Source organism: Macaca thibetana, chromosome 11 (genome assembly GCF_024542745.1).
Source record: "Macaca thibetana thibetana isolate TM-01 chromosome 11, ASM2454274v1, whole genome shotgun sequence".
NCBI lineage: Eukaryota > Metazoa > Chordata > Mammalia > Primates > Cercopithecidae > Macaca > Macaca thibetana.
Genome location: NC_065588.1, coordinates 113509624 through 113523096, shown reverse-complemented (window position 1 = coordinate 113523096; position 13473 = coordinate 113509624). Strand labels below are relative to the sequence as shown.

The following is a 13473-nucleotide window of genomic DNA, read 5'->3' as shown; positions in this document are numbered from 1 at the left end:
TTCCAGGTTGTGACAACTAAAAATGTCTCTGACAGCAGAAGCACCGCCCTCTTGGACAAACACTGCCATTTTAAGTTCCAGCTCCCTTTCTAACCTCATGCATTTCAAGGAAATCACCTCCCTTCTAACAACTAGCAGCCAGAAAAGGCAGACAGTAAAACACAGATAAGACAGCTCAGACACAGAGGGAGGGGGAAAAGTCTCTTGGGTAACCACCAAACTTCACACTCATATAATAGGCTCCAGTAAAACAGTGGGCCTTAATAGCATATTCCTTTCCCTTTAGATGCACTAAGATAGGGAAGCTAAAAGCAGACTTGGGGGATATGCCTGCAGCTGCAGGAAAATGTATGGGAACGGACACAAAAATTCTCCCTCCCAGATAAGCAAGACAAAGAGACACAGAAACATTTCAAGCTTGTGATAAACTCTATCACCCTAAACCCTTAAATACTCTTAGTCTGTAGAAAAGAGTGCTCCTCATTAAGACAAACACCTAATGTATACAGGGCTTAAAACCTAGATGATGGGTTGTTAAGTGCACATGGCACATGTATACCTATGTAACAAACCTGCACATGTATCCTGGAACTTAAAGAAATAAAAAAGAGTGCTCCTAACCTAACTCAGCCAGAAGCCCCTCTCAGGTTTATTCTTTAAAATAAACCTGTCTCTGATTGTTAAGCCACTTTTCATGTTTCTTTCTTCCTTCTTCAACACTTGCAGTCTCCAAGACATTACCTAACATCCCCTGGGTAAGAAATTCACCCCTGTTTGAGAACCACTGGTGAATTCTCACTCTCTTACGTAAATGCTTTTTATTCATGAACCCGGTATGCAAAAGAATATAAGAAGAGTTGCTGTTTGTGAATACCCTCTCTGTCTCTCATAGTCTGACCACTGGTGGAGTATTGAACAAACCCTTCCTTGATTTCACAGTGTGTCCTCAATATTTTTATTTCATATTTTTAATAGTCAACAAACCGCTATAGTGTTTTAAATTTTTGTTGAACCTGGGCCTCTTGGAGGAATGATATCTGCAAGCTATTACAATGTAACAAATTGCCCTGAAACTTATTGGGTGAAAACAACTATTAAAACTATGTATAATTTTTCAAAAGTCTACGGATTGGCTGGGTGGTTTAGTGATCTGGTCCAGACTCTGTTGATTTTGGTGAGGCTTTCTCGTACATCTGTAGGTACGTCTGAGGGGTCAACTAAGGTCAGGGTGGTCTAGGATGGTCCTGGCTGAGATAACTCAGCCCTGTTCCATGTGGTCTCTTCTCTTCCAGCAAGCTGGCTTGGGCTTGTTCACATGTAGTTGCAGGATTCTAAGAGGATGAGCAGAAACATGCAAGAACTCTTGAGGCCTAGACTCAGAATTGTCACAGGGTCATTTCTGCCACATCCTAAGGGTCAAACCAGCCCAGAGTCAAGAGGTTAAGGGATAGGCTCCACTTCTTCATGGAGAATTGCTGTAAAGCCACATCACAAAGGATGTGAATACAGGGAGGGGAAAAATTAGGGCCCTATTTTGCAATCAATCTATCATAGATGCATTCAAATGAGTTACTGTAGCCACTGTATTAGTTCCTCTTTGATCATCATGCAAAATCTAAAAATATTTCAGATTTTAGTACCAGTGATTCTGATTCCTAGTCAAAAAGCTTCTGTTTCCAAGATGAGTAGAGCAAATACTTTAGGGACCTGAAAATGCTACTTAGTGTTCCTTAACATGGCTATGACCATATCCAGCAAGAATTTGAAGCTGGTACTTGAGAAATTGCCTCTGGGAATTAAGGGCCAGGTAAATTCAACCATGAATATGAGATCCAAGCCCACAGCCTAACACCTGCCACTCTTGGGTAAAACCAAGCAATAGCCCAAATCTCTTGATCTTCCAGGAAACGGGATGCACTGAGTACATCTGCATGGGCTCCATCATGCTTCCTTCTCAGCATATACGGAGGCCTGAAGATGTCCGCACAAAAGAACAGCTCTTCCCTCTCGCCAAAGAGTTTATTGATCAATACTATTCATCAATTAAAAGGCAAGTGTATGTCAATTCTGGGGAGCCCAAGGTAAGTTATCGAATGCTGGAGACAAAGATGTCAGCCCCAACTTTGCAAACCAAGGCCAAAGCACAAGGCCAAAGCCCAAGGCCTCTGCCATACACAGAGGCTTAAAACTGGCTACCCACAGGTCACATCTGTTCCCCAGAAGTGCTTTTGTTTCACCTGCAAAGGGCTGCTTATAATTTGAAAAATTTCAAGCAATTCCATGCCTAGATACATACCCTAGAGAAATTCTCACACCTGTTCACAAGAAACCATCAGTAAGAATGTTCACTGAAACATTGTTTGTAGCAGGAAAAAATTAACATTAAAGATCCAACAAGATACCAGGCACAGTGGCTCACGCCTGTAATCCCAGCGCTTTGGGAGACCAAGGCGGCAGATCGCTTGAGCCCAAGAATTCAAGACCAGCCTGGCCAACATGGTGAAACCTTACCTCTACTAAAAATCCAAAAATTAGCAGGGCATGGTGGTGCACAGTTATAATCCTAGCTACTTGGGAGGCTGAGGCATGAGAATCGCTTGAACCCAGGAGATGGAGGTTGCAATGAGCCAAAATCACACCACTGCACTCCAGCCTGGGTGAATAGAGTGAAACTCCATCTCAAAAAAAAAAAAAAAAAAAAGAAAAAGAAAAGAAAAAGAAACCACATAAATGCCATCAACAGGAGAATGGGTAAGTTGTGGTATATTCCAGTGATGGAATACTATACAACCATAAAAATCAAAGGGATTAGTGCTCTGCATGTTAATGGAACTGCAGTTCATAGCTAACTTTGAGCAAAAGAAAGGATAAATTATAAAAGGATACATCCAGTATAGCACCATTTATATGAATTTTTTTATTGATGTATTTTTTTGAGACAGAGTCTTGCTCTGTCACCCAGGCTGGAGTGCAATGGCATGATCTTGGCTCACTGCAACCTCTGCCCCCCAGACTCAAGCAATTCTCTGCCTCAGCATCCTGAGTAGCTGGGATTACAGGCATGTGCCCCCACACCCAGCTAATTTTTGTATTTTTTGTAGAGACAGAGTTTTGCCACGTTGGCCAGGCTGGTCTCAAATTCCTAGCCTCAAGTGATCCACCCTCCTCGGCCTCCCAAAGTGCTGGGATTATGTAAGCCACCAAACCCAGCCTATATGAATGCTTTAAACATGCAGAATGACATTGTACATGGTTGAAGGATAGATACACATGTGGCAAAGATATAAACAAGTGTGTGAGAATGGTAAATGCCAGGTTCAACATAGCAGTCACTTCTGGGGAGAGAATTGTCTACCTTGGGGAAGCCTTCCCCAAGAAACTATTACATTATTTTTTAGGCTTGGGACATGGGGGTTTATTATATTATCCTATATACCTTTCTGTAAACCAAAAATTTTTCGTAGAAATTTTTTTTAACTTTCTAAAATTGAATTCATTGCCAATATTTAAAAATTAGAAGAGTTCCCTTTAAAAGTCAGATTTCCAGTTTCTCTGGAAAGATTTGGCAGTCATGGGCCCCCGCTCCTCTCAGGTGACAAGTGGCAGGAGTGGAGTCATGGCTGCCTGCTTTGGAAAAGGCCTGGCTCACCTGTTTGCCACAGTCCCCACCCAGCTGGTTGAGTTGTATGTACAATGTTCAGCCTTTGTGGGCATTTGAGTTTGCAGTGTCTGCTTTATCTTGCATCCAGAAATCAAACTGTTGCATCCAGAAGTCAACTTGGAATTTTTTGTAGCTTCCAGCCTCTTGGAATAGCTCTCCCCTTCCACCAACTTCTAATTCAGAAGACGGGGTGATGTTCCCATGTCCCTTCCTCTTCATTCAGATTTGGCTCCAAAGCCCACATGGAAAGGCTGGAAGAGGTGAACAAAGAGATCGAAACCACTAGCACCTACCAGCTCAAGGATACAGAGCTCATCTACGGGGCCAAGCATGCCTGGCGGAATGCCTCACGCTGTGTGGGCAGGATCCAGTGGTCCAAGCTGCAGGTAGGTGGTGAAGTCAGATACCTTGAAGAGCCCATAAATGAAGGAAGAGGGGAATGGGAGTGGATGGAGCTTTAAAAAGGATAAGGTTCTATCAAGTGTACCTGGTGGCCATGGTGACCTATCAGATGGTGGTCATGGGGTCCCACATTCTAAGATCACAGCCAGCTCTAGATGATAATCATGTCTTATTTAGCCAACACAGTGCTTTTGCAAAAATGAACTTGCATATCTCTTGGAAGGGAGGGCTTATACTTTTCAGTTGACCACAGACCTCACCATTCCCTTTTGTCTTGCACCTACTCAGCTTATTTATCTGCCTACTCCCTGAAGGCATTTGTTTCTGTGTCCCTTGGTTATGATTTTATTTTAGGAAATAGTTTAAAGTTGGAAGTAGATTTGTTATCAAGATCAGGGGGATTTTGTTTGATTTTTGTTCTGTTGTTTTTTTTAAATCCCTAATCCCTAGTAACCTAACAGAAAATGTAACCAACACATTTAAACTCCCCTTCATTTACTAATCCTTTCCCATGTTCACTTACATGCCATGCCTACCTTCAGGGGATTTTTTTTTTTTCCTGCTCAAATTGGCCTTGGTTATTAGGATAGAAAAGAGAAAATATAAAATGCAGCCTGGGACTCAGTAATGAGGTGCCCACTTCACCAATGGAGCAGCAGCTGGAATGGGATCTGGGTTCTCCTAAAATGGGAAGATTACGCTGGGGAACTAGGGAGGGAAAGAAGAGGCAATCAGTTCCACCCTGCGCCTCTTCCAGGTATTCGATGCTCGCGACTGCACCACAGCCCACGGGATGTTCAACTACATCTGCAACCACGTCAAGTATGCCACCAACAAAGGGAACCTCAGGTGAGCTGACCAGCTGGGCATTGGGGAGCAGGGGGTCAAAAGTCCCCACAGCATTGTACTTTGACTCTGGAGTCAGCTCACCTGCCAGGGAAATACTCGTCATCTCAGGGAGACAGGCCAAGCATTTTTTTTTTTTTTTTTTTTTTTTGGGAGAGGTGTCCTGGCTTTTTTTTTTTTTTTTTGAGACAGTCTTGCTCTGTCGCCCAGGCTGGAGTACAGTGGTGTGATCTCGGGTCACTGCAACTGCTGCCTCCCAGATTCAAGCGATTCTCCTGCCTCAGCCTACTGCGTAGCTGGGACTACAAGCACCCGCCACCACACCTGGCTAATTTTTTAATTTTTAGTAGAGACAGGCTTTCATGATGTTGACCATGCTGGTCTCAAACTCCTGACCTCAAGTGATCCACCCGCCTCGGCCTCCCAAAATGCCAGGATTACAGGCATGAGCCACTGCGCCTGGCCCCAGCATCTTTATTCCATACCCCATCCCATGTTCTTTCTTTTCTGGGGCAAGTGGACTCCTGTGTGGTTGGCAAAAGTACAGCAGCAAACATCATGTTCAACCCACAGTTCAGCATCCTTCGTGGAGACGACAGGAACAAATAGTTGAGATTCCCAGGAATCGGAAAATCCTATTGCTGGTGGTGACCTGCTTTTACTGTGTTTTGCTCTGTCGCCTGGAGACAAACCAAACCAAATCTTCCTTGGTTTAAAAGGCAATTTCTCTTGCCAATGTGATGGGAACTGCCCCTTCAGGTTCCACCCAGCCAAGCCACGCCTTGGACTCCTCTTCAACAATACAAAGAACAAAGCCACAGGGAGCAGGCCGAGGCAGGCAGACATCCACGTGGCTGGTGGCGGCCACGCTGGCAAGTCTCAGCTGGGAGAGGGACAGGTGGAAGGGAACAGCTGGGGCCCCACAGACAGCCGGCTACACTTGTTGACTCTGCTGGCTCACTGCTGCCATAGCATCTGTTCCCAGCCACTGAGCACCAGTCCCATCTTGGAGCCACACAGGATCACTGCAGGGATATTCCCACAAGCCTCCGGGCTTCACTGAGTTCATCCAAAAGTGGCTTCTGTGCATGAAGCATGAGTTTTCTTGGATGTGTCTCTTCTCTTCCTTAAGAAGGAAATGGGGTTTGCCAATGTTCTGAGTTCACCAGTAAGAAAAGGGCCTGTAATCTAAGCCTGGACCCACATGAGGAATTGGTATTTAGGTCTCTTTCCCAAGACAACTATTTTCCTGGAGACCTCACCCCTTAAAGAATATTAAAGAACCCTCCCGTGTATCTGGACCTGGTTAGGCCAGGTCCTCAAGGAGTTTATGGGTTCTTGGGCTTTCTGGTGTATTTCCTTTTTTTTTTTTTTTTTTTGAGACAGAGTCTTGCTCTGTCACCCAGGTTGGTGGAGTACAGTGGCACGATCTTGGCTCACTGCAACCTCCACCTCCCAGATTCAAACAGCTTTCCTGCCTCAACCTCCCGAGTATCTGGGATTACAGGTACGCACCACCATGCCCAGCTAAATTTTGTATTTTTAGTAGAGACAGCGTTTCACCATGTTGGCCAGGCTGGTTTCAAACTCCTGACCTCAGCTGATTTACCTGCCTCGGCCTCCCAAAGAGCTGGGATCACAGGTGTGAGCCACCACGCCTAGTCTCTTCTGGTAGTTTTCACATGGGGCTGTGAGCAGGCTCTGAGCATCGTCACCCCAAGCCCAGCAGTGCACCTCCACTTTTTTCACTGCTGTATTAGGGGGTCTTTGTGAGATCTATTAAAGAAAACATTCAGCAGATTCTTTTTCTTTTTATAATTTTTAACCCTCATGTCTGAAAACGATGAGAACTAGGTAAGAATGTATACCATGCAGCCGGGCGCTGTGGCTCACGCCTGAAATCCCAGCAAGATGGGAGGCCAAGGTGAATGGATCACTTGAGCTCGAGTTCGAGACCAGCCTGGGCAATGTGGTAAAACCCCATCTCTACAGAAAATGCAAAAAATTAGTAGGACGTGCTGGAGTGTGCCTGTAGTCTCAGCTACTTGTGAGACTGAGGTGGGAGGATTGCTTGAACCCAGGAGGTGGAGGTTGCAGTGAGCAGAGGTGGAGGTTGCACTCCAGCCTGGGTGACAGAGTGAGACTGTCTCAAAAAAAAAAAAAAAAAAAAAATGTATATCATGTTATAGGAATAATCTATGCATAAGAGGGGAAGGATAGCAGAGAGAAGAGAGGGAGAGATGCAGGTTTACACTGTGCTCAGGGATGCAGGAGAGTAGAGGCATAGATATGTGTTCTGGTTCCTCCGTTGGTCTCAGTTTCTGCACATAGAGTAGGCATCACACCCCACTCACTGTGTGTGATTCCGGTGTTTCTAAACACACTTTAAAAATATCCGCATTACACAAACACCCTTTATCGGATGTTCAACCAGAGAAACAGCAATGTGTTTTAGTGCTGGAGGGAAAACTGTTTGACTCACTCTGTGTTCATCTCCAAGATGGCGCCTCTGTTAAGAGATCTTTAAGAGCATCTTTGACTCTATGTGATTTTGGCCTTCAGCCTGGATTCTAGACTCACCTTCAGCTGTGATGCATCACCCCTGCAGAATTACATGCTACATTGTCTTGTGTAGAGAGTAAGACCGAAAAACCATGCTCAGAAAGAAGGCCCTGTGAAACTAGATGAGACAGGGGTTGCTGTATGGAGGAAGCGGATTTGAATCAGGTCTTGAACTTGGACGTAAAATGGAAAAGGGGGGTTCCAGCCAAGGGGATCAGCAGGGACACAGTTCTGGACAGAAATGTTTATGTGAGAAGATCTAGAAGCAACGAGTTGGACCCGAGATGCCATCTTTGTGTTGACACAAGAAGCCAGGACCGTGTTTCCATAGCCTGGGATGGGGGACCAATGAGTCCAGCTGGCAAGAGCTCCTGCCGTAATATGACATTGAACTACATTGTGAGAAAGTTATTTTCCTTTTTTTTTTCTTTTTTTTTTTTTTCCAATCCTGATGATGATGTCGAGGAGAAAGGCTCAATTTGGTGCTAAGATATTGTTAACACCTAATACTTGTTGATCTCCCTTTTAACAGAGAGACCAGGGCACCAGATAGGACCTTCAGCAGACAACAGCTTTCCACAATTAATAAAAGAATACAGCCTTCACTGTTGCCTGTTTAGGCAGGCAAAGCCAATGGCTGGTGACCTGCAGTTTTCTTTTAAATAAATAAATGTGAATGCAAATGCAAGCTGATTGCTTTTTAATCAGAAGTCTATAAACTTTGGTTTGGTAAGGGGGGTGGGCAAAGTGGATGAGAATGATGACTGGGAGAAGACTGGAATCCGGATTCTGCAGCGCATTACTATTATTTTTTTTTCTTTTTTTTTTTTTTTTTTTTGAGATGGAGTCTTGCTCTGTTGCCAGGCTGGAGTGCAGTGGTGCGATCCCGGCTCATTGCAACCTCCACCTTCCGGGTTCAAGCGATTCTCCTGCCTCAGCCTCCCGAGTAGCTGGGACTACAGACATGCACCACCACGCCCAGCTAATTTTTGTATTTTTAGTAGAGACAGAGTTTCACCATGTATGCCAAGGTGGTCTCCATCTCTTGTCCTCGTGATCCGCCTGCCTTGGCCTCCCAAAGTGCTGGGATTATAGGCATGAGCCACCATGCCTGGCCTGTAGTGCATTCTTTTCTTATTTTTATTTTATTTTTATTTTTTGAGATGGAGTCTCACTCTGTCGCCCAGGCTGGAGTGCAGTGGTGTGATTTCGGCTTACTGAAACCTCTGCCTCCAAGGTTCAAGCGATTCTCCTACCTCAGCCTCCCAAGTAGCTAGGATTACAGGCGTGCACCAACACACCCAGCTAATTTTTTGTATTTTTAGTAGAGACAGGGTTTCACTATGTTGGCCAGGCTAGTCTGGAACACCTGACCTCATGATCCACCCGCGTCGGCCTCCCCAAGTGCTGGGATTATAGGGGTGAGCCACTGCCCCCGGCACGTAGTGCATTCTTAAGGGGAAACAAGGTCTGATGTTGCCATGGAAATAACTGGCTGCAAAATAACTCTTTGGAAGACTGGCTCAAGTTAATATTATTTAAAAGTCTCCAGCTAGAAAGAGATTCGTTCCTTCAGCATGGTGGCATGGGGCCTCCCACCCCCTCCACCGTTTTCCTCACACCATAGTTCCGGTGGAGGAACAGAGCATGGCCCCTCCCTTCCGACCGCCGCTCCTTTGGCGCTGAGGACCTTGGCACGGAGGTAATCCACCCCGAGCGTCAAGCGGCTGTGGCCCTGGGTGGCACCATGTTTAGTATATTCTCACAGCGCAAGTCCCGCCCTGATGCCGGGTGTTCCCCTCTCTCCACCACAGGTCTGCCATCACCATATTCCCCCAGAGGACAGACGGCAAGCACGACTTCCGAGTCTGGAACTCCCAGCTCATCCGCTACGCTGGCTACAAGCAGCCCGACGGCTCCACCCTGGGGGACCCGGCCAACGTGCAGTTCACAGAGGTGCGAGCGTTTCCGCCCCCTACCCTGCCCCAACATAGGCTCTTACGTCCCCAGACTTTTATCCACAGACTTTTTCGGGCTTAATACTGTCATCACAGGGACAGCCGCCGATGGGGTCGTTTACTCTTCTCCAAACCTACTTCTCCATCAGGCTGTTCCCCATTCTAATTATTTTACAGCTGGACATTTGGTCACTTTCATGCCATTACCTCACTCAGCCCTCCTGATGGGAACTGTTCTCCCATTTCACAGATGGGTAGACCGAGTCTCACTAAGGCCAAGTGAGTTATTCAAGACTGCTAAATGGGCCGGGCGCGGTGGCTCACGCCTATAATCCCAGCACTTTGGGAGGCTGAGGCGGGCGGATCGCCTGAGGTCGAAAGTTCGAGACCAGCTTGGCCAGCATGGTGAAACCCCGTCTCTACTAAAATACAAAAATTAGCCGGGCGTGGTGGCACATGCCTCTGTAATCCCAGCTACTCGGGAAGCTGAGACAGGAGAATCACTTGAACCTGGGAGGCAGAGGTTGCGGTGAGCAGAGATCGTGCCATTGCACTCCAACCTGGGCAACAGAGTGAGACACCATCTCAAAAAAAAAAAAAAAAAGACTGCTAAATGAGTAGAGAAGAAAAGCTAGAACTACAGTCCAAACCTCCTGCCTCTCACCAGGAAAGGAAGAGCCGAGAAATGGAAGCCATATCTGGCATCCACCTTTTCTGAGTTATGAGATATGTCAGTTTCATATCATTCATTCATTCATTTGTTGATACGACAATTTGAGCCACCCAAGCCTTTGAGTAGGCTTGACTTTGCCTGTCACCAGTATCACTACAGTTACTAGTAGCCCAAGTCAATTCATAAAAGCCACCAGGAAAGTGACTACCACCATCTCCCTGCCCAGGGTTCCTTCCAGGTGGTAGTGTGGGCAGGTAGCACAGGTAAGACATGGTAGCTTATACGGACCATGTCCACACGACAGCACAATCACATCCCGGGTCTAGAATGATCTCAGGCACACAGGCCTGCTACCACCTTTCCTTTATCACCCAACTCATACCCTGCTGAATTTCACTGTTGTCCTTTGCTCAAGCCCCTCCCCGGTGGCATCTCCTTGAAAATGTAGCTGGCAAAGCTAAGGGCTGCTCCACTCCTTCCTGGCTGCCAACTTGCCTGTGGCTTTTCTTATGAAAATGTTATTCTCATGAGGAGGGGACTGTAACCAGGGCAACCAGGAGCTGCACCTGTGCCATTTTAGAGGCAGCCAGGCTCAGACTCCCTGCTCCACTTGGCTGAGCACTAACTGTGTACTTGGCTGACCTTGTCTTCGTGGTCACCAGAACATAAACGCCCCAAACTCTTCCTCTTGCTCCATCTCTGGAAACCTTGCTGAGCAGGATGTGTACCATGATTTGGTGCTTCCTCTTTTTACTAAGCACAAAGAATCATTCCAAACCTAACCATGTAATTTTACATTTTGAAACCCTCTAACCCTGCCCTAATAGGGACACCTGTGGCTGTTGGTCACTTGAAATGTGGCCAGTCCCAGTTGAGATGTGTCATAAGACAAAATATACACTGGATCTCAAAGTCTGGGTCCAAAAAAGAGAGGGAAATAACTCATTGATCTTTTTTTTTCTTTTTCTTTTTTTTTTTTTTTTGAGACGGAGTCTTGCCCTGTTGCCAGACTGGAGTGCAGCGGTGCAATCTCAGCTCACTGCAACTCTGGGTTCAAGCAATTCTCCTGCCTCCACCTCCTAAGTAGCTGGGAGTACAGATGTGCACCACCATGCCCAACTAATTTTTTGTATTTTAGTAGAGACAGGGTTTCACCATGTTGGCCAGGATGGTCTCAATCTCCTGACCTCATGATCTGCCCACCTCAGCCTCCCAAAGTGCTGGGATTACAGGCATGAGCCACCACGCTCGGCCCATTGATCATTTTTGATGTTTAAATAGTAATAATATGGATACATTAGGGTAATATATTTATTAACAAATGAATAGATTCACTGGATTAATAAGTATATTTTTAATTTTAATGTTAAATATATTTAAATACACTCAATAATTTATTATTAATAAATTAATGTTGATATTTAATGTATTATTTGATATATTTATTGGATGAATAAGTGTGTTACATATTTAATTTTAATGTCAAATATATAATTAGAATATGTGATAGTAATATTTTAATATACTATTAATAAATTAATATTAATATCAAGGACATTGTTGAACTTTTAGATGAGTATATTATTAAAATTATTTTCTCCCATGATTTGAAGAAGCCTAGCAAAAAAAGATAAAATCAAAATTATTTTCACCTGTTTTTTTTTTCTAATGTGGCTACTAGAAAGTTTTCATTACTTACGTGGCTTGCATTATATTTTTATTGGACAGCTGCTGTAACATGTGCATTTTATACTGTAATTCTAATACATCTGCCTTCATCAAATTCAGCAGATTTTCTTTGTATCTTACAACACCTAATACAAACACAGAGCTGGCAACCTGCAGATGCACTTGTTAGTCAGATTCAGCCCTTGCCCTCTAGGAATTCCAGTGGGCAGGGAAGACCCGGAAAACAATGCTCAGTGCCAGAGGAAGGATTTGCCCTCTGTCCTGTGGGCCCATGAGAAATCATGCTAGTTACTAGGTTAGTGCAAAAGTAATTGTGGTTTTTGCTATTGAAAGTAATGGCAAAACCCACAATTACTTTTGCACCAACCTAATACATGAGGATGTCAGGGAGAACTTTATAAAGCAGGTGACGTGATCCAAGAGCCTCCAGAGGAAATGTCTCCTGGGGGCTTGCATTTGGATCTCTATCCACCCCACCCCCACTTCCCACATAAGGCTCATGTTTGTAGGGTGTGGGGTACAGTGGCGTTACCTGGCCGGGTCTGCTTGCAGATTTGCATACAGCAGGGCTGGAAACCCCCGAGAGGCCGCTTTGATGTCCTGCCGCTCCTGCTTCAGGCCAACGGCAATGACCCTGAGCTCTTCCAGATTCCTCCAGAGCTGGTGTTGGAAGTTCCCATCAGGCACCCCAAGTAAGAGGGACCGGCAAGGGGTGGGAGAGGGTGAGTGGGTTTGCCCAGTGCCCCTCTTTGCCCAGCCCCATCCCCCCTGGCTTTCTTTCTAGTCCAGACAGAAGCTGAAAGGGGAAAGGAGGGCTTGGTTCCTGTCCTCACTGCGGGCTTGGGCAGAGTGAGTTCCCTCAAGGAGCAAAAAGACCTCTTTGACCAGCCTGGAGACCACCACCTTTTCTGAACCATCTCACTCCTAAGCCATTAACAAGGACCTGCCCTTCTTCCAGCCCTAAGCATTGAAAGAGCAGAAGCACCATACTGTCTTGTTGTGAGCATGCTTTTTCTTTTCCTGTTCCTTTTTCTTTTCTTTTCTTTTTTTTTGAGACAGGGTCTGCCACTGTTGCCCAGGCTGGAGTGCAGTGGCACCAACATGACTCATTGCAGCCTCGACCTGCTGGGCTCCAGTGATCCACCCGCCTCAGCCCCTGCAAGTAGCTAGAATTACAGCCACACACCGCTATGCTTGGCTAATTTTTGTATTTTTTGTAGAGACAGGGTTTTGCCATGTTGTCCAGGCCAGTCTTGGACTCCTGGGTTCAAGTGATCCTCCCGCCTCAGCCTCCCAAAGTGCTGGCATTACAGGCATGAGCCACTGTACCTGACCCACATTTTCAATTGAGAGAACTGTTTAAAACTCTATAGGATCTGATGATCCAGTCCTGTAGAGTTTTAAACAGTTCTCTCAATTGAAATGCAAATCAAAGCTACAATGAGATAGCATCTCACCTCAGTTACAATGGCTTATCCAAAAGACAGGCAATAACAAATGCTGGCAAAGATGTGGAGAAAAGGGAACCCCTGTACACTGTTGGTGGCAATGTAAATTAGTACAACCACTATGGAGAACAGTTTGGAGTTCCTCACAAAACTAAAAATTGAGCTACCATATGATCCGGCAATCCCACTGCTGGGTATATACCCAAAAGAAAGGAAATCAGTATATCAAAGAGA

General features: G+C 45.5%; 2 protein-coding genes across 3 annotated transcripts in view; both read left to right on the top strand.

Moving 5' to 3' along the window:
- Positions 1–13473, top strand: part of FBXO21 (F-box protein 21) — a 189565-nt gene that overhangs the window by 39932 nt on the left and 136160 nt on the right. The gene's annotated exons all lie outside the window — the stretch shown is intronic.
- NOS1 (nitric oxide synthase 1) overlaps positions 1–13473 on the top strand; it is a 232423-nt gene that overhangs the window by 150420 nt on the left and 68530 nt on the right. For both annotated transcript variants that reach the window (XM_050747840.1, XM_050747841.1), the window contains exons 5-9: positions 1905–2050; positions 3885–4047; positions 4821–4912; positions 9286–9427; positions 12344–12483. In XM_050747840.1, the coding sequence (XP_050603797.1) occupies positions 1905–2050; positions 3885–4047; positions 4821–4912; positions 9286–9427; positions 12344–12483 (683 nt within the window). The remainder of the gene's footprint in view (positions 1–1904; positions 2051–3884; positions 4048–4820; positions 4913–9285; positions 9428–12343; positions 12484–13473) is intronic.